Source organism: Thamnophis sirtalis, unplaced genomic scaffold (assembly GCF_051295495.1).
Source record: "Thamnophis sirtalis isolate CommonGarterSnake01/CBP01778 unplaced genomic scaffold, rThaSir2_p1.2 scaffold_4, whole genome shotgun sequence".
NCBI lineage: Eukaryota > Metazoa > Chordata > Lepidosauria > Squamata > Natricidae > Thamnophis > Thamnophis sirtalis.
Window position 1 is genome coordinate 139,365,188 of NW_028261384.1, and position 18,411 is coordinate 139,383,598.

General features: G+C 43.7%; 3 protein-coding genes across 5 annotated transcripts in view; 1 reads left to right on the forward strand and 2 right to left on the reverse strand.

Moving 5' to 3' along the window:
* EMC9 (ER membrane protein complex subunit 9) overlaps positions 1–3,524 on the reverse strand; it is a 9,629-nt gene extending 6,105 nt beyond the window's left edge. The window contains exons 1-3 of one of the 2 annotated variants that reach the window (XM_087714247.1): positions 3,333–3,524; positions 866–940; positions 206–416 (exon numbers count right to left, since the gene is read on the reverse strand). In XM_087714247.1, the coding sequence (XP_087570373.1) occupies positions 206–415 (210 nt within the window). In that variant the 5' untranslated portion in view covers position 416; positions 866–940; positions 3,333–3,524. Of the gene's footprint in view, positions 1–205; positions 417–865; positions 1,841–3,332 lie in introns of those variants that run through there. The other variant, XM_087714246.1, reaches the window with a different exon arrangement.
* Positions 3,525–3,555: 31 nt separating this feature from the next.
* Positions 3,556–18,411, forward strand: part of RNF31 (ring finger protein 31) — a 73,347-nt gene continuing 58,491 nt past the window's right edge. For both annotated transcript variants that reach the window (XM_087714248.1, XM_087714249.1), the window contains exon 1: positions 3,556–3,727. In XM_087714248.1, the coding sequence (XP_087570374.1) occupies positions 3,658–3,727 (70 nt within the window). In that variant the 5' untranslated portion in view covers positions 3,556–3,657. The remainder of the gene's footprint in view (positions 3,728–18,411) is intronic.
* PSME2 (proteasome activator subunit 2) lies at positions 5,639–16,951 on the reverse strand. The gene is made up of 11 exons (XM_087714244.1): positions 16,813–16,951; positions 12,568–12,600; positions 12,146–12,208; positions 11,967–12,053; positions 11,831–11,858; positions 10,698–10,795; positions 10,471–10,539; positions 10,281–10,348; positions 8,757–8,811; positions 6,894–6,980; positions 5,639–5,957 (listed from the first exon to the last, which is right to left on the reverse strand). The coding sequence occupies exons 1-11, from the start codon at positions 16,864–16,866 to the stop codon at positions 5,877–5,879; spliced, it is 723 nt and encodes a 240-aa protein (XP_087570370.1). The 5' UTR covers positions 16,867–16,951; the 3' UTR covers positions 5,639–5,876.

Consider the following 18,411-nt stretch of genomic DNA (forward strand, 5'->3'; position numbering starts at 1 on the left):
TGGGACAAGTCATGGGAGCTCACGCTGTTACACGGCGCTGGGGGTTCGAACCGCCGAACGGCCGACCTTTCTGATCGACAAGCTCAGCATCTTTGCCACTAGGACACCGCGTCCCTATTAACGAGATGTTTGGGGCAGGGCAAAGGGGGCGTTATGGCGGTTTGGTCCCATCCGACGGGACTCCACTGATGTTGAAAAGTCAAACCTGGTTAAGGGCCACCTCCAGCATCACGGTGAGCGACAGGTTGCTGTGGAAAAGGGGGACGCAGTCCGTGATGTAGAGGCATTCGGGGGCCCCAGCCGTCGACCGGCGCTTTGGAACCAGGAGAAGTCCGTTCACCGCCACGTGGGGGTACCGAGCCGCATGGAGGCACATCTTGACGTACGCACGAGGCGAGATCTCCACTTCGCCCATCCTGCCGAGCAAAAAATGACTTGGTGCGATGCTGCTTTGGCCAGAAACAAGGCCTCGGGAGGCCATCCTAACACCTCAACCTCTGACTTCCCAAAGTGCTAGTCTTCCCAACCATTGACCCTATGGCTGTAGAGCAGGAGTCAGCAACCTGCGGCTCCGGAGCCGCATGTGGCTCTTTTATCCCCACTGTTGCAGCTCCCTGTCACCAGTCGGCTCCACAATTGATAGGGTTAGGGCTTTTGGTTAAGACAGGTAGAGGGAAAAGGAAGCCGTGGTAGGAGGAGACTCTATGGTGGAGGAACCGGACTTCCGGTCAGTTCCGCAATTGAAGAGGGGGCTTCCGGTTAGGACCTTTGTGGCCCTTTTGAGTGTTTAAGGTTGCTGACTCCTGCTGCAAATGATAGGAGCTGTAGTTGGCCCCAGCTGGATAGGACCCGGCGGCCGACTCACCTGAATTCTTCAGAGGTTCCTCTCTTCTTCCAATTCCACAGGCTCCTTGGGGTATCCAAATGGGGAAACCTGACTCTGGGGTTGCAAGGAGAACATCCAGTGATATAAAATTAAAATGTAATACATTATAATATGAGCTATATGACATATAACAAAAATGCTAAATCCAGTTCGACAATGTGGCTGACAGTGTGATGAAGATAATATAGGATTACTATAGTAAGGTAAAGGCTCCCCTCGCACATATCCGCTCGTCGTTCCCGACTCTAGGGGGCGGTGCTCATCTCCGTTTCAAAGCTGAAGAGCCAGCGCTGTCCGAAGACGTCTCCGTGGTCATGTGGCCCGCATGACTCAACGCCGAAGGCGCACGGAACGCTGTTCCCTTCCCACCAAAGGTGGTTCCTATTTTCCTACTTGCATTTTTTACATGCTTTCGAACGGCTAGGTTGGCGGAAGCTGGGACAAGTGACGGGAGCTCGCTCCGTTACGTGGCACTGGGGATTCGAACCGCCGAACTGCCAACCCTTCTGATCGACAAGCTCAGCGTCTTATCCGAGCCACCGCGTCCCTATAATATAGCATATCATATAGTGTATACAACGTATAACATCTAGTGTATAGCGTATTGTATTAGCATAGCATAGCATAGCGTAGTTAGTCCCTGACTTATAGCAATGTTGTTCTAGTTACAACAGCACTGAAAAAATGCGCTGTGTTGCACTCTTACGACTGCTTCAGCTTTCCCACAGTCACGCGATCAAAATTCAGACCTTTGTGCAACTGGCTCATATTTGTGAGGGTCGCAGTGTTTTGCAAGAAACGTCAACGAGGAAGCCAGTTGTTGTGAATTGGATTAAAATGGAAAAAGGGATAAGAATGGAATCACCAAAGAGGAGATGCATCATATAATGGGAATTAGATAAACTTGATAAATGTGATAGAGATTATTAACCACGTTAACGTTAACTGGATCAATATCAATGGAAACTTAAGTTAAACTTGTTCATATGTCATAGAGAAATGTTTAGATGGAACAAGAAAGATAGAGATGGAGGCAGAGATAAAGGTGAGGAGTAAGGCAGTTTTTGAATATATATGTTTGAACAATATTTTACTATTTACAATAGCAGAGTTGGAAGGGACCTTGGAGGTCTTCTAGTCTAACCCCCTGCCTAGGCAGGAAACCCTATACCGTTTCAGACAAAATGGTTATCCAACATCCTCTTAAAGACTTCCAGTGTTGGGGCATTCACAACTTCTGGAGGCAACTTCTGTTCCATTGATTAATTGTTCTCACTGTCAGGAAATTTCTCCTTAATTCTAAGTTGCTTCTGTCCTTGATTAGTTTCCACCCATTGCTTCTTGTTCTGCCTTCGGGTGCCTTGGAGAATAGTTTGACTCCCTCTTTTTTGGGGCAACCCCTGAGATATTGGAAGGCTGCTATCATGTCTCTCCTAGTCCTTCTTTTCATTCAACTAGACCTACCCAGTTCCTGCAACCGTTCTTCTTATGTTTTAGCCTCCAGTCCCCTAATCCTCTTTGTTGCTCTTCTCTGCACTCTTTCCAGAGTCTCCACATCTTTTCTACATCGTGGAGACCAAAACTGAATGCAGGATTCCAAGTGTGGCCTTACCAAGGCATTGTAAAGTGGTATTAACAGTTCACGGGATCTTGATATAATAAGGATTACTTATGTTTGAGAAATGTGATAAGAGATTATTAATATTGTGATTGTGAATTGGATTAATATGAACGATACCCAGAACCAACTCTGGATGGATAATTTAAAAAATAATAATTTAAATGGATAATTTAAATGGATAATTTAAAAAAATAATAATAATAATATATATTTAAAAACAACAACAACTGGGTTACTAACTTAAGAGCTGCAGTGATTCCTTTAACAATTGCAGCAAGAAAGATTGTAAAATGGGGCCAAAACTCACTTAGCAAATGTCTCCTTTAGCAACATGAGTGTTGGGCTTAATGGTGGTCATAAATCAAGGACTAATATAATCTACAATATAAATATGATACAATAGAATAAACATATTAATCATATAATATCATGTAATATAAATATAATACAGTACAAAACATAATATAATAAATATAACATATAATATGATATGATATGATATGATATAATACAATATAATAAAAATATATTGTAAAATATAATATAATAAAACTATAATATAATATAATATAATAAAACTATAATATAATATAATATAATATAATATAATATAATATAATATAATATAATATAATATAATATAATATAATATAATATAATATAATATAATATAATAATAATATAATAATATAAGTCCCAGCAATCCACTGAACTCCCCCGTCCGGATTTTAAATTGCTCCAGTCACGCAGTAGTCACAGACTACAACGCCCATCACCCACAGCCCACTCGAGGATGATGGGTGCGGTAGTCCCGCGCACACTTACCCCCCTTTCGCCGTCCCTGCGCAGGTGCCGGGCAAGCTCCGCCCAGTGCCGAATGTCTCACTGAGCGCCTCCAGATTGGTCAAGCAAAGATCCAATCAGAGCCCAGCTTCCGCGACCGCCCGCTTGTCTTTCTCTCGCGCTCATTGGGCGCGCGCTCGGCCCCGCGCTCTGATTGGCCGGAAGTTTTTTTTTCTTTCAACGGACGCCCCCTTAACGTTCATGTGACAAGCCACAACATCGTCTCCCTTCGGTCATTTCCGGCCTTCAGTTGACCTCTCCCTCGCCTTCCTCCTCTCCCAAATGCCGACGAGAAAACGTCCGCTCTATGTGCCTATGGAGATTCTATGATTCTGGCACTCGGGATTTCCCCTGCAGAAAGAGGCTCGATCATAGAGGTAAAATACCTAGAAGGACTGCATGTACCTGAAGTACTTATCTGTACTGATGTTTCCTCTTCCTGTCCCTTCCGCCGTTTCGGAACCATAGAGTAGCCTGCCAGAATGGCTTCCTTGGGCAAAAACCATAGAGTTTGATAGCCCCTAAACATCCCCCCCCTCAAACCCATCAACCACTGCTCTGAAATGATGGGAGTTGTAGTCAACCCAGAGTCCTACAAAGTGTCAAATTGTGGTTATAAATGCCAACAGGTGGAGCTTTCTAAAGCATGTTGTCATAGCTAGAAAAGCTGCACCTGTTGAGCTTTAGGCCTAAATGAAGTTTCCACAAAATAGATTTAAATCCCTCTTTTTAGACATTTAATGTATGTCTAGTGCATTTAACATATGGCCCAAAGCTTAAAAATGGCTTAATTCAGTCACCTATGAACTGTTTCTTCCCAGTTCTCCACTATTTCATTTAAATCAGTATTTTTTTTCCCAACCTGGGTAACTTTTGAGATGGGTGGACTTCAACTCCCAGAATCCCCCACCCAGCATGGCTAGCTGGGGAATTCTGGGAGTTGCAGTCCACCCATCTTCAGAGCTGACCAGGCTGAAAAACACTCCTTTAGAATGGGTTTTTGTATGATTTCTAAGCACAATGTTATTTTTCAAAAAACAGAAATGGAAGACTGTTTCTATAACCTTAACGCCCTATTCCCATTTTGCTTTTGGCGTCTTATTGGTCAAGACTATTACAGGGTGCAACCTTTTTAAAAAAAGCATTTTTAAGAATTGGGAATTGGGCTAGTCAAAAAGCCGCTGATCCTTTCAAGAAATGGACACTGTCACTTCCTAACAGATCCCAACAGCTACCTAATGTTTGAGGAAGGATTGTTTTAATCCACCCACAAGCTACTTCCTTATTTTGCCATTCTTAAAACTACTCGCAGAGAGTTGCTTCCACTACGGTGGTTCTTAGTGGAAGGGAAATATATAAGTATTTCTATTTTAATATTCATCAGGAAAGATCAAAGGCAAAAATAGCTTTGGCTGTATTAAAGGGAAAATAAATTAGAACATAGCAATAGCAATAGTTAGACTTATATACCGCTTCATAGGGCTTTCAGCCCTAAGCGGTTTACAGAGTCAGCATATTGCCCCCAACAACAATCCGGGTCCTCATTTTACCCACCTCGGAAGGATGGAAGGCTGAGTCAACCCTGAGCCGGTGAGATTTGACCCGCCGAACTGCAGAATTGCAGTCAGCTGAAGTAGCCTGCAGTGCTGCATTTAACCACTGCGCCACCTCGGCTCTTGTAGCAATAGCAGTTGGACTTATATACCGCTTCATAGGGCTTTCAGCCCTCTCTAAGCGGTTTAGAGTCAGCATATTGCCCCCCAACAACAATCCGGGTCCTCATCTTGCTATTTTTTTGAGACAACACATTCATCAGACACCTTAATTCAGAGGGCAGTATATTTTAAAATAATCTTGTTTCAGGTTCCCCCGTTAGCGCTTTTTTTCCCTCTCAACTGATTGTTCTACTGAACACGGTCAAGGATAATCTATATTAACCTGATTAGAACAATTGCTTTGATTGTAGCCTTGATAATGGATGTTGTGTATTCTTACCATGAAAGCTCTTTTTAAAAAAAGGGATTGCAGAAAAAATCCTGGTTGAGAAAGATTTCCTTCTACCTTTGCCAACATCAGTGATATAAAAACCAAAAGTGCCAAAACCGGAATGCGCACGCATGGGCGTGCACCAGAGTGCTGGAAACCCCCAAACTAGATGGCCGACACATGTGCCCACCCAGAGGGCTGTGCTTGCCACCTGTGGTAAACATGCCATAGTTTTGCCATTAGGGGCCTAGATGATGTTTGACGGACCTCTAATAGGAAAATACAGAACGGCAAAACCAAACTGATCGAAACATTTTATTTGGTAACCCTCTCTGCTTCTTCCCCAGACATCTCCCTCCTTCTGGGTTCTAAACATCTCGGATCTCTTTGTGTTTTTATGTTCGCCCGACACCCTCCCCCAAAAAAGGCAGAAAAAGTTGCAATGAGGAACGGTAGAGTCAGGGATTCTGGCCAATTGTGCTATCAGAGCCTACGTAAGATCCCTCGTCTCTTTGCCCTTCGATGTGTTTTTTTCCCCTGTTAGTACATGGACGGCTTCTCTTCGCCCTTTGGATTGGTCAATTTCTCCAGGTTTTTGCTTAGGATGTGGTACAGCTCAGCCTGCGGCGGAGAGAAATGAGAAAGGATTAAGAATAGAATAGAATAACAGAGTTGGAAGGGACCTTAAAGGTCTTCTAGTCCAACCCCCTGCCTAGGCAGGAAACCTTACACCACTTCAGACAAATGGAGATCCAACCTCTTCTTAAAACATCCAGGGTTGGGGCATTCATAACTTCTGGAGGCAAGTTGTTCCACTGATTAATTATAGAAATTTCTCCTTAGTTCTAAGTTGCTTCTCTCCTTGATTAGTTTCCACCCATTGCTTCTTGTTCTACCCACAGGTGCCTTGGAGAAGAGTTTGACTCCCTCTTCTTTGGGGCAACCCCTGAGATATTGGAAGACTGCTATCATGTCTCCCCTAGTCCTTCTTTTCATTCATACCCAGTTCCTGCAACCGTTCTTCTTATGTTTTAGCCTCCAGTCCCCTAATCCTCTTTGTTGCTCTTCTCTGCACTCTTTCTAGAGTCTCCGCATCTTTTCTACATTGTGGGGACCAAAACTGAATGCCGTATTCCAAGTGTGGCCTTACCAAGGCCTTGTAAAGTGGTATTAACACTTCACGCGATCTTGATTCTCTCCCTCTGTTGATGCAGCCTAGAACTGTGTTGGCTTTTTTGGCAGCTGCTGCACACGGCTGGCTCCTATTTAAATGGTTGTCCACTAGGACTCCAAGATCCCTCTCACAGTTACTACTATTGAGCAAGGTACCACCTATACTGTACCTGTGCATTTCGTTTTTCTTGCCTAAATGTAGAACCTGACTCTTTTCACCCTTGAATTTCATTTTATTAGATAGGGCCCAATGTTCAAGTTTGTCAAGATCCTTCTGTATCCTAAGCCTGTCTTCTCTATCTTCTCTGATTTTCTTCATTCCTTTATTCCTGCCCTCTCAATCTTCCCCTAGTTAAAAAAAAAAAACAATTTTGGCTCGCTTACATAAAATCCACGAATATCAAGCAGCATGATCTGCATTTCTCGGTAAATGGCTTCGTCACGTTCGTGAACCAAACACCGGTAATCCATCTGCAGGCAAGCAAATTGCAAGTGGTTAGCACCGAGAATGTGACCTACTTGAGTGCAGGTATTCCTTGACTTATGACAGCTTGTTTAATGACCGCTCGAAAGGACACTGAAAAAAAAAAAGTGAAACATTTTCCGCATTTACGATCATTTCGGCATTCCCGTTGGTTGCCTAATCAAAATTCAGATGCTTGGCAATTGACTCGTATTTATGACGAGTGCGGTTGTCCCCCGGGGGGGTCATGTGGTCACTTTTTAGGACCTCCTGACAAAGCCAGATTCACTTTTACAACCCTGTAAGCAACTGAAACAATGAAGAAGTGTGGTTAAGAAAGATCGCCAATTGGGGGGGGGGGGAATCAACACATGTCTCACTTAGCCACAGAAAATGTTGGGCCCAATTGTGGTCGTAAGTCAAGGACACTCTGTAATGAAACATCTACAAGAAAACAACGAAGCTCAAGAAGGCACATCAAGGACCCCACAGCCTTCCTCTTCTTTGCCTTTCTCTTCCTCCACTCCCACTCCTTCCTAGCACTGATGCTGTGACCTAGTTGGGTTAAGAAACGCCTGCAAGGAAGACACCAAGTCTCCAGAGCGTTAAAGACCCCACAACCAAGTTAGATGTCCAGGACATTTTTAGACACAACTTCATTTGCCTGGCTTTATGTCGTGGGTTATGTGAATCCAGATGCCGGATTTGGAAATCAAGATTTACAGCTTAACATTCCTCCCGGTTCCACAGTCTTTTGATTTATTTAAAAGATCCCGGTGGGAAGCAGTTAAGCAGGAACCCAGTTTCAAGAGAAGTCGTCGGCATTATTCTTGAAGTCGTCGGCATTATTCTTGAAGTCGTCGTGATTATTTAAGTTTGTACACTGCCTGACTCCAGGGAGTCTGGGCCGTTCAAAATCGGTGTGAGGCAACAGGAGTAATTATCACAGGGATTGCATCTCTTCCAAGAGTTATTGTGTAAACTTTGCAATGAGCTAATTGCAGAGATCTTGATTCAATATGGAATCGGTTTTTGGCCTTCTTAGTTTGCATTAAGGCTCATGGGAAGCTAGTTTGCCTTCAAGGAAGATCTTGTTCTAACCGAGGCTTCCCAAGAGGCTGAAACAAACTCCTGGTCCCGACAAAAAAAAACCCTTTTATTAATTCGCTGTGAATTCTGCTCCTTCACATCCAGCAAACTCTTTCAAGGGAGGTTTTACAGTCACAGACCTCATCTGGCTTGGAGAGCCGCCAGGCCGATCTCTGCGCAACTTGGCCAGGAGTCTCGGAGAGTCACGAACCAATGAAGCGAACTCCTGCAAACTCCACTCCCCTGTCGCTCCTCTTTTATTTCCTCTGGGAGGGGCCATTCACCGTCCACCTGCGGCCTTACTCTCAAGTCGACCCCTGTTCTTTAGCTGTTCCTCTAGCAGCTCTGTGTATACGCACACTGGGAACAGGCTCCAGCTGTTCTTCTGCCTCACTGATGTCTGACTCCGAAGGCAGCTGATAACTGTCGGACGGCCCTGATCCCATCTCTGCCTCTTACACAGAGCCCTCATCAGAGCCTTTCCCAGACTCCAGGACTGGCCCATGTTCCTCCCCAACCTCCTCACTGTCCAAATTGGCTGCCAGCTCCATTGGCTGCTAGGCGGTCCACCCCAGGTCTTCTCCCTGCCTTTAGTTGGGAGGGGATAGAGAAAAAAGGACACCCCAAATTTTCCTATCAGACCTGCCACCCAACAGACGTCAAATAATTTGCAATCTTCTCTCTGCGTCGCTTACCACGTGAGTGTCTTTGGAGGCCTTGGCGACCGCATCTCCACGCTCCAGAAAATATCTACGAGAACGAGAAAGCAAGGCTAGAACTTACAATCACCCAGTTTCCCAACTACACACCAAACTAGCTTTCTCTGGACTAGTGCCTACACAGAAAATAAAAATATACGGCCATGACCCTCCTAGATGAAAAAGGACAAAGGGATCATCGCCTTCTTTTAATGACCCATAATCCCTTGCGGGGTGGAATTTGGACAAGGGAATGGAGCCGAGCATTTACTGGCCGGATGCCCGCCCTGTCGCCAATGAGGAGTTATCTTCAGCAGACAAATTCTCATCCTGCCCAGAGAGAGAGAGAAATATCTGCCTCTACCGAGGATCGAACCCAGAGCCTCCTGATGGTGAGGCGAGAGCGCCACCTCTAGGCCACCACACCGTTCGACGTGTACTAGAATTCCAGAATCACTTCCCTGTCGCTGTTTCCAGATGGATTCAATCCTCATCTTCTGATTTCAACATCAATTTGTGTCCCTCTCATTTTGTTTGTTTTTTTAGCTTTATTGATTGTGTCACGGCTCCAGAGCGCCGAAATTTACCTAACAATGCCTTTTCCGTGTGGGGTGGGGTGGGTGCACTGATGATGTTACCTAGTTTGGTAATGAAAGGTCTGCACGAAAACCACTCAGAGAGCACGAAGGACTCCTCCTCTTCCTCCTCCACTTTAATCTCTTCCTCCTCCTTCTCTTTCATCTTTCTCCTCCTCTTCTTTCTTCTACTTCATTTCCTCCTCCCCCCCACATTCCTTTCCTTTCCTCCTCCACCATTCCCACTCCCGCTAACACTGCTGATGTTACCTAGCTGGGTGAAGAAATGTCTACAAGAAGGCAACCAACCTCATAGAGCACCGAAGAACCTGACGATTCAACCCTGAGCTACAAATATTATCTTCTATCAGTAATGCTTATTCTTATTTTTCTCCTCTCTTTGTCTTTTCTGCTTCACTAGCAGCTGTCCCAAGGACCGGCCCATAGATTTCCACTGTTCTCCTCTCCTCTGCCTTCTGTGCATTAGACACTGGACCCAGCTGTTCTTCCTCTTCCTCATCAGCCACCTCCAGACCTGGGAGCTGTTGACTGTCCATCAGAGGGCTGACGGACGGCCCAGGCTTCTCCCCACCTCCCCGCACGCTCTCAGGTTGCTTTGACGCTGACCCTGACTCCCACGCCCCGTCCTCTGATTTGATTCTCCGGCGGCCAGCACCTTGGCTAAGGGAAAGATTACCCAGGATGCTTGCGCGCACAGTTAATAAGGAAGCACTGTCTATGATGTACCCCAAGAAGCACAGATTCTGACATGCATGACGCTACGAAGGTGAGAAAGGACCCCCATGAAGTTTGGTCAAAGTTTTGGGGCGCAGGAACACCAACAGGAGCGAACAGCGCCCAAGCACAGCGGACAATTCCCGCTACCCTGGAACCCAGATCCCACAGGGATCTCTGCTTTCCGCGCCGGCCCTTCGGGACTACGTACTTAGCGATGGTGGTTTGGAAAGCTTCAGCCTTGGTCTTCAACGCCGTGATACGTTCCAGCACTTTCTCCTGCACAGGAAGGAAACGGTTGAGGTGCGCCAGCCAGGAGATTCCCACAGCCAGGGAAATAAAAATTTGGCGGGGACGGAGAAAGTCCCCATTCCTCCCCTCCCGCCCCCGATTCTGGTTACCTGAACCGCCACCCCGAAGTCGTTGCCATCCTCAATTTTGGGGATCATGAACTGGATCCAGGTCGTGACCTAACGGCGGGAATCAGGAAGAAGGGAAGATGGAAGTGATTTTGCAGGGGGGGCACACGCGCAAATCCCCTTCGTTGTTCAGCCGATGCACAACCGCGAGGGAACTCCTGGCCAATCGGAACTGGGGGAGGGAGGAGACCCCCGTTCGGCCCACTTACCAAAATGCATTTTTCTTTAAACTCGCGAACTTCAGGTTTCACGCGATTCAGAAGTGAAATGAGAACTTCGTTTCCTTTAAGATAACCACATTTTGGAGCTGGGAATCGGAGGAGAAGAGAAATTAAGTCCATCAAATGCTGGGAAATACCTTAAAATCCATTCTTCCTTTCTCTTTTCTTTCTTTCTTTTTCTCTTTCCTTCCCCTCTCCTTCCCTTCTTTCCTTCCACTATTTCTCCCTCCCTCCTCTTCTTCTTTCCTTGGTTCTTTCTTTCCTTCCTTCATCTTTCTTTCCTTCCACCCTTCCTCCTTTCCCTCCTCCCTCCCCCTTTCTCTTTCCTTCTTTCCTTCCTTTTTCTTCCCTATTCTTTCCTTCTTTCTTTCTTCTTTTTTCCTTCCTCCCTTTCTTCTTTCCTTCCACTCTTCCTTTCTTCCTTCCCCCTTTCTCTTGCCTTCCTTTCTCTTTCCTTCCTTCCACCCTTCCTCCTTTCCCTCTTCCCTCCCCCTTTCTCTTTCCTTCTTTCCTTCCTTTTTCTTCCCTATTCTTTCCTTCTTTCTTTCTTCTTTTTTCCTTCCTCCCTTTCTTCTTTCCTTCCACTCTTCCTTTCTTCCTTCCCCCTTTCTCTTGCCTTCCTTTCTCTTTCCTTCCTTCCACCCTTCCTCCTTTCCTTCTTCCCTCCCCATTTCTCTTTCCTTCTTTCCTTCCTTTTTCTTCCCTCCCATTCTTTCCTTCTTCCTTCCTTCCTCCCTTTCTTCCTTCCACCCTTCCTTTTTTCCTTCCCCCTTTCTCTTTCCTTCCTCCCCTTTCTCTTTTCTTCTTTCCTTCCTATTTCTTTCTTTTTTCTTTCCTTCCACCCTTCCTTCCTCCTTTCCTTCTTCTCTCCCCCTTTCTCTTTCCTTCCTTCCCTTTATCTTTCCTTCCTGTTGCTTTCTTTTTTCCTTCCCCCCTTTCTCTTTCCTTCCTTCCCTTTCTCTTTCCTTCTTTCCTTCCTGTTGCTTTTTTTCCTTCCTCCCTTTCTCTTTCCTTCCTTCTTTCTTTCTCTTTCCTTCCTCTTTATTTTTTCTTTTTTCCTTTCTCCCTTTCTTCTATCCTCCCCCCTTTCCTTCCTGCCTCCCTCGCTTCCTCATCCTTACCTTCCTTCTCCTCTTTTTCTGTATCCATCTGCAAGGAATAAAATATATCGATGCATAAATAACATTTCCCACCTCTTAAAAGTTACATTAAATTGGGGGGGGGGAAGCTAAGGAGAGAACTACCCCCATAACTCACCTCGTCTTCTTTGGGTGGGGGGTCTGGAATAGGGATCTCCAAAGGAGCTTTAAGAGTGGTCAAATCTTGCACGTTTAGTGAATTTTCCTAGATGGGTGGAGAAGGAGTTACGCTGTTAAAGAAAACACACACGCAGAGATGCCCTGCCAATAAATCTTTGGTTTCAGATATTCACTTACCTTAAGAAACTTATCCAACTGAAATATTTTGGAAGGTAAAAATGTGCAAAGGAATTCTTCACCCTGCAGGGAAATAAAAAGAGAGGAAAGAAAAAAAGAAAGAAAGAGGGAGAGAGAAAAGGAAGGAAACAGAAGGAGAAGGAAAAGGGAAGGAAAGAAAAAAAAGGGAAGGAAAGAAGGAAGGGAACAGAAAAGGAAGGAAAGAAAAGAGAAGGAGGGAGGAAAGGAACAGAAGAGGAATGAAGAAGGGAAAGAAGGAAGGTAAGAAAGAAAGAAAAAAGGGAAGGAAGGAAAGGAACAGAAGAGGAAAGAAGGAAGAAAAAGGAAGGGAGCAAAAGAAGGAAGGAGGGAGGAATTAGTTACCTGGGAAGGGGGAAAATATCCAATATTTATTGAACATTTGTTACGTAGTAGAAACTTACCTCTTTCAAAAGCGATTCTCTGAAAAGAGCCATCTAAAGAAAGAAAAGGAAATTATGAGACCGATTGTAACCAGTGGATTAGAGCAGCACAGAAAGATTGCAGATCATGTGGAAAAAAAATCTCATTCCTTCCCCAAATGCAAAAAAAAAAAAAAAGAGTTTTTGGAAGGGGGAGAAATCCAGAATAATTCTAATGTTTTTTTCAGCAAAAAAAGTATCACTGATTGACTGAAGATATCAGGACAGCATCATAGCAAAAACATAATATATGGTTTATATATATACAATATTTATATATATATACAATAGCAGAGTTGGAAGGGACCTTGGAGGTCTTCTAGTCCAACCCCCTGCCTAGGCAGGAAACCTTATACCGTCCCAGACAAATGGCTATCCAACATCTTCTTAAAGACTTCCAGTGTTGGGGCATTCACAACTTCTGGAGGCAAATTCTGTTCCACTGATTAATTGTTCTCACTGTCAGGAAATTTCTTCTCAGTTCTAAGTTGCTTCTCTCCTTGATTAGTTTCCACCCATTGCTCCTTGTTCTGCCCTCAGGTGCCTTGGAGAATAGTTTGACTCCCTCTTCTTTGTGGCAACCCCTGAGATATTGGAAGACTGCTATCATGTCTCCCCTGGTCCTTCTTTTCATTCAACTAGACATGCCCCAGTTCCTGCAACCGTTCTTCCTATGTTTTAGCCTCCAGTCCCCTCATCCTCTTTGTTGCTCTTCTCTGCACTCTTTCCAGAGTCTCCACATCTTTTCTACATCGTGGCGACCAAAACTGAATGCCGTATTCCAAGTGTGGCCTTACCAAGGCATTATAAAGTGGTTTTAACACTTCACCTGATCTTGATTCTCTCCCTCTGTTGATGCAGCCTAGAACTGTGTTGGCTTTTTTGGCAGCTGCTGCACACTGCACTTTATTTATTTATATATAAATAAAACTAGGTTTATGGCTGTATAATCCTACTGATTTATATAGGCCCACCAAGAACATTTGGTGACTAGGCAAAACTCATACTTGGAAGGGATCTTTGAGGTCATCTAGGCCAACCCCCTTGCTCCATGCCAGATCCCCTAAAGGGTATTTGTGAGATAGCCACATTACTTCTCAGAGCCAAAAGCCTCCGTAACATACACCAACCTCTGGCATCATAATACTGGTAGCCCTCAACTAACTAAGTTGTGTTTAGTGACCGCCCCAAAGTTACGACAGCACTGAAAAAAAGTGGATGACGACCATTTTTTTCATGCATCCCCGTGATCACGTGATCCAAATTCGGATGCTGGGCAACCGACTCAAATTTGTGACGGGCGCAGTGTCCCTGGGTCGCGTGTACCGCTTTTGTGACCGTCCGACCAGCAAAGTCAACGGAGACACTGGATTCACTTAATGACTGTGTGACTCACTTAAGGATTGCAAGGATTCATTTAACAACAGCGGCTAAAAGTCACTTAACCAATGTTTCATTTAGCAACGTGAATCCTCCACTGTGGTCCTAAGTCGGGGACTGTCGGTATAGGATTGAAAAGGATGCCGTTTGGCTTTCGTGATACCCCTGATGCTTATTCTGTATTAGCTTATTCTGTTGCCTGTGTATTTATTTATAGGGGGAAAATGTCCGGACCAAACGTAATTTCTAATGTTGGATTTTCCCCCTTACCAGAGGGAGCCCCCTGGTGGAGTACTGTGAAGCCGTTACCAGGGCAACTCCACTGCACTATACAAAAGAAGCCATTTTAAGGCAGTACAGTAGAAGCCATTTGAAGGCACAACAGGCTGTATCTTAACAGAACACACACCCCGAGGGGCATTAGGGGTGTCTTACCCCCCACAGTTTTGTTTCCAGAGAGTAAGTCATCTGTGTACCAAGTTTGGTTGAAATTGCCCCAGGCGTTCCAGAGTTATGCTGGGACACACACACACACGGACACTCACACACACACACAGCCATTAGGTAGGTAGGTAGGTAGGTAGGTAGGTAGGTAGGTAGGTAGGCAGGCAGGCAGGCAGGCAGGCAGGCAGGCAGGCAGGCAGGCAGACAGACAGACAGAAGATAAATAGATAATCGGTAGGTAGAGATAGAAGATAGATAGATAGATAGATAGATAGATAGATAGATAGATAGATAGATAGATAGATGATAAATGTAAGATAGATAAATAGATAAATAGGTAGGTAGATAGATAGAAGATAAATAGAAGATAAAGATAGAAGATAGATAGATAGATGATAAATGTAAGATAGATAAAGATAAATAGGTAGGTAGATAGATAGAAGATAAAGATAGAAGATAGATAGATAGATAGATAGATGGATAGATAGATAGATAGATAGATAGATAGATAGATAGATAGATAGATAGATAGATAGATAGATGATAAATGTAAGATAGATAAAGATAAATAGGTAGGTAGGTAGATAGAAGATAAATAGAAGATAAAGATAGATAGATAGAAGATATAGATAGATAGATAGATAGATAGATAGATAGATAGATAGATAGATAGATAGATAGATAGATAGATAGATAGATAGATAGAGGTAGGCAGGCAGGCAAGGCAGGCAGACAGACAGACAGATAGAAGATAAATATATCGGTAGGTAGATAGATGATAAATAGAAGATAGATAGATAGATAGATAGATAGATAGATAGATAGATAAATAGATAGATAGAAGATAAATAGAAGATAAAGATAGATAGAAGATAGATAGATGATAGAAGATAGACAAAGACGATAGATGATAGATAGAAGATAGATAGATAGAAGATAAATAGAAGATAGATAAAGACAGATAATAAATAGATAGAAGATAAATAGGTAGGTAGGTAGATAGATAGAAGTTAAATAAATAGAAGATAAAGATAGATAGATGATAGATAGATAGATAGATAGATAGATAGATAGATAGATAGATAGATAGATAGAGATAGAGATAGAGATAGAGATAGAGATAGATATAGATAGATAATTAGCAGAAGTGAACAGACTTCAGTATACTTCTTATACTGTAAAAATCTATTTTCTTCATACTGAGGTTTGGTTTTTTAATTAAGAAAATCTCCCACAGAAACAGAAAAAAATATCTTTAAAACCTCCCCAAATTGCAAACTCAACCCTGAACAAGCTAATCTTTTTCCCTCCTACGTTTTGACTCTAGCAATAACCGCTTTCTGGGGAAGACATATTGAAACCTCGAGACTTAACGACGGAAATCCCCTTTTAAACAGCCCCGGAAAGATTTGTTTTTCGATTCCCCCAAAAGTACAGGCTAAAAATTTGCAAATTGCAAAAAAAAAAAAAAAAGTTGCCTTGCAAAACATGTTTAAATTTAATCGATGGCTCTTTCGGGGAAATTGCTTGGCGTGGCCGGGCATTGAAAAAGAAAGGAAGGGAAGATTTTATAAGCAGCGTTGGCATGTCACTCTGACTTTGCAATTCTCAGTTGGTTTATTTTCAGAGAATGAAGTCAGGGCGGAAGGAATCGATTCTGGATAAAACCCAAGAATTTGAAAAGCGCTTTTTTCCCCCCCTTCCCAGCTAGGAGATTCGATTTAAATGTTTTCAATCAAATGTTTCTCCGATCCTTCGTTCCCAAGGGAAATCATATTCAGCGTTCCCCCCAAACTTTGGCCTGTTTGAAGCCCTGTGGACTTCAACTCCCAGAATTCCCTTTAGGCTGGCTGGGGGGTTCTGGGAGTTGAAGTCCACTTGGCCCCAAGTTGGGGAAGGGGGGGGAGAGAAACTGATTTAAAGTTTCCCCCGATTGGTTGAACTTTTCCTCCTCCTTTTTCCCCAACTTTTTCAAAAGTTGGCAAACTCCCTTAGGAAATCCACACCTGAATCAACAAAAATCAATCCCCTCTTTTTTAAAAGACACAAACAAGTAGCAAGTTTTGTTGCAATGTCAAAACAAAACCCAAATGTTATTTATTTTCTCCTCTTGGTGTTTTTTCCCTCCCCCCTCCAGGCCTCTGAGCCTGTGCAGAGTTTTTTCCCCCACCGCGATTCGAACCCTTAAAAAATCAACTTTTTTCGACCTAGCTAGCAAACTGGGAAAGGGAAGAAGGGCGCTCTGCCCATGCTCAGAGGCAGGCGAGGTTAAAAATAAAGAGGGGGGGGAGATACCCCCTCCCCCACCCATTTCTTTCCCTGATTTTTTTTTTTTTGCAACTCGTATCTCCCGCCCACCCCCGTTCACACGTTCACACGTTCTGCGGATCTTTCCCCCCGAACCTTCTCGCGCGTCTCTTTGCCGACACGGAAGTTGGAGGTGCAGGATTTGGCCATGGTGTCCGCGGGAGAAGAAGACTCGCTTTCGGCTGGCCGCGAAGTCGATTTCACTTTCACATTCCCACGTTCCGTTCAGGCCTCGCCCCACCCCTTCCTCCCCTCCCCTCCTCTTTCCTTCCTTTTTCCCCCTCCCTTCCTCCCTTTCTGTGTTCTTTTCTTGCTTTTGTATTTCATTTCTTTCATTCATTCCTACCTCTCCTTTCGTTCCTCTTCTCCTTCATTTCTATTTCCCCTCCTTTCGTTCCTTCCTTTTTTCTTCCTCCCACCCTTCGTTCTTTTCTTTCTCTCCATTTCTTTTCCTTTGTATTCCTTTACTTTTTCTATCTTTCCTTTCCTCCTTCTTCCTTTTTTCTATCTTTGTTTCCTTTCCTTTTTTATCCTTTCCTGTCCTTTTCTATCTTCCTTTTCCTTCTTCTATCTTTCCCTCCTTTCCTTTTTTAAAATCTTCCTTTCTTGTCCTTTTCTATCTTCCTTCCCTTCTCTTCCCTTTATCTGTCTTCCTTTCCTGTCTTTTTCTATTTTCCTTTCTTTTCCTTTCTCTATCTTCCTCTCCTTTCCTTTTTTAAAATCTTCCTTTCTGTCCTTTTCTATCTTTCTTTCCTTTCCTTTTCTATCTTTCTCCTTTCCTTTTCTATCTTTCTCCTTTCCTTTTTTAAAATCTTCCTTTCCGTCTCTTCCCTTCCCTTTTTCTATCTTCCTTCCCTTCCCTTTTTCTGTCTTCCTTTCCTGTCTTTTTCTATTTTCCTTTCCTTCTCTTCCCTTTTTCTACCTTCCTTTCCTGTCCTTTTCTATCTTCCTTTCTTTTCCTTTCTCTCTTTCTCTTCTTTCCTTTTTTAAAATCTTCCTTTCCTTTCCTTTTTAAAAATCTTTCCGTCTCTTCCCTTCCCTTTTTCTATCTTCCTTCCCTTTCCTTCTTCTGTCTTCCTTTCCTGTCCTTTTCTATCTTCCTTTCCATCTCTTCCCTTCCCCCTTTTTTCTATCTTCCTTCCCTTTTTCTATCTTCCTCTCCTTTCCTTTTTAAAAAAAATCTTCGTTTCCTGTCCTTTTTCTTTCTTCCTTTTCCTTCCTCTCCTTTCCTTTTTTAAAATCTTCCTTTCCTGTCCTTTTCTATCTTCCTTTCCTTCTCTTCCCCCTTTTTTCTATCTTCCTTCCCTTTTTCTATCTTCCTTCCCTTTCCTTCTTTGTCTTCCTTTCCCGTCCTTTTCTATCTTCCTTTCCATCTCTTCCCTTCCCCCTTTTTTATCTTCCTTCCCTTTTTCTATCTTCCTTTCTTTTCCTTTATCTTCCTCTCCTTTCCTTTTTAAAAAAAATCTTCCTTTCCTGTCCTTTTCTATCTTCCGTCCTTTTCCTTTATCTTCCCCTCCTTTCCTTTTTTAAAATCTTCCTTTCCTGTCCTTTTCTATCTTCCTTTCCTTCTCTTCTCTTCCCCCCTTTTTAAATCTTCCTTTCCTTTTCCTCTTTCCCCTCAGGTGGAGGTGAGGGGCCCGGCCTTTGGAAAGTGGCATTCCCACACACGCCTCCCACCCCGTGTCCCCCTATCTT

Coding starts and splice junctions, on each gene's coding strand:
- PSME2 (XM_087714244.1), bottom strand. CDS start 16,866: ATGGCCAAATCCTGCACCTCCAACTTCCGTGTCGGCAAAGAGACGCGC. Junction 6,981..8,756: donor CCTCCAAAGACACTCACGTG/GTAAGCGACGCA, acceptor GCTTGCCTGCAG/ATGGATTACCGGTGTTTGGT. Junction 5,958..6,893: donor TTGATATTCGTGGATTTTAT/GTAAGCGAGCCA, acceptor TCTCCGCCGCAG/GCTGAGCTGTACCACATCCT.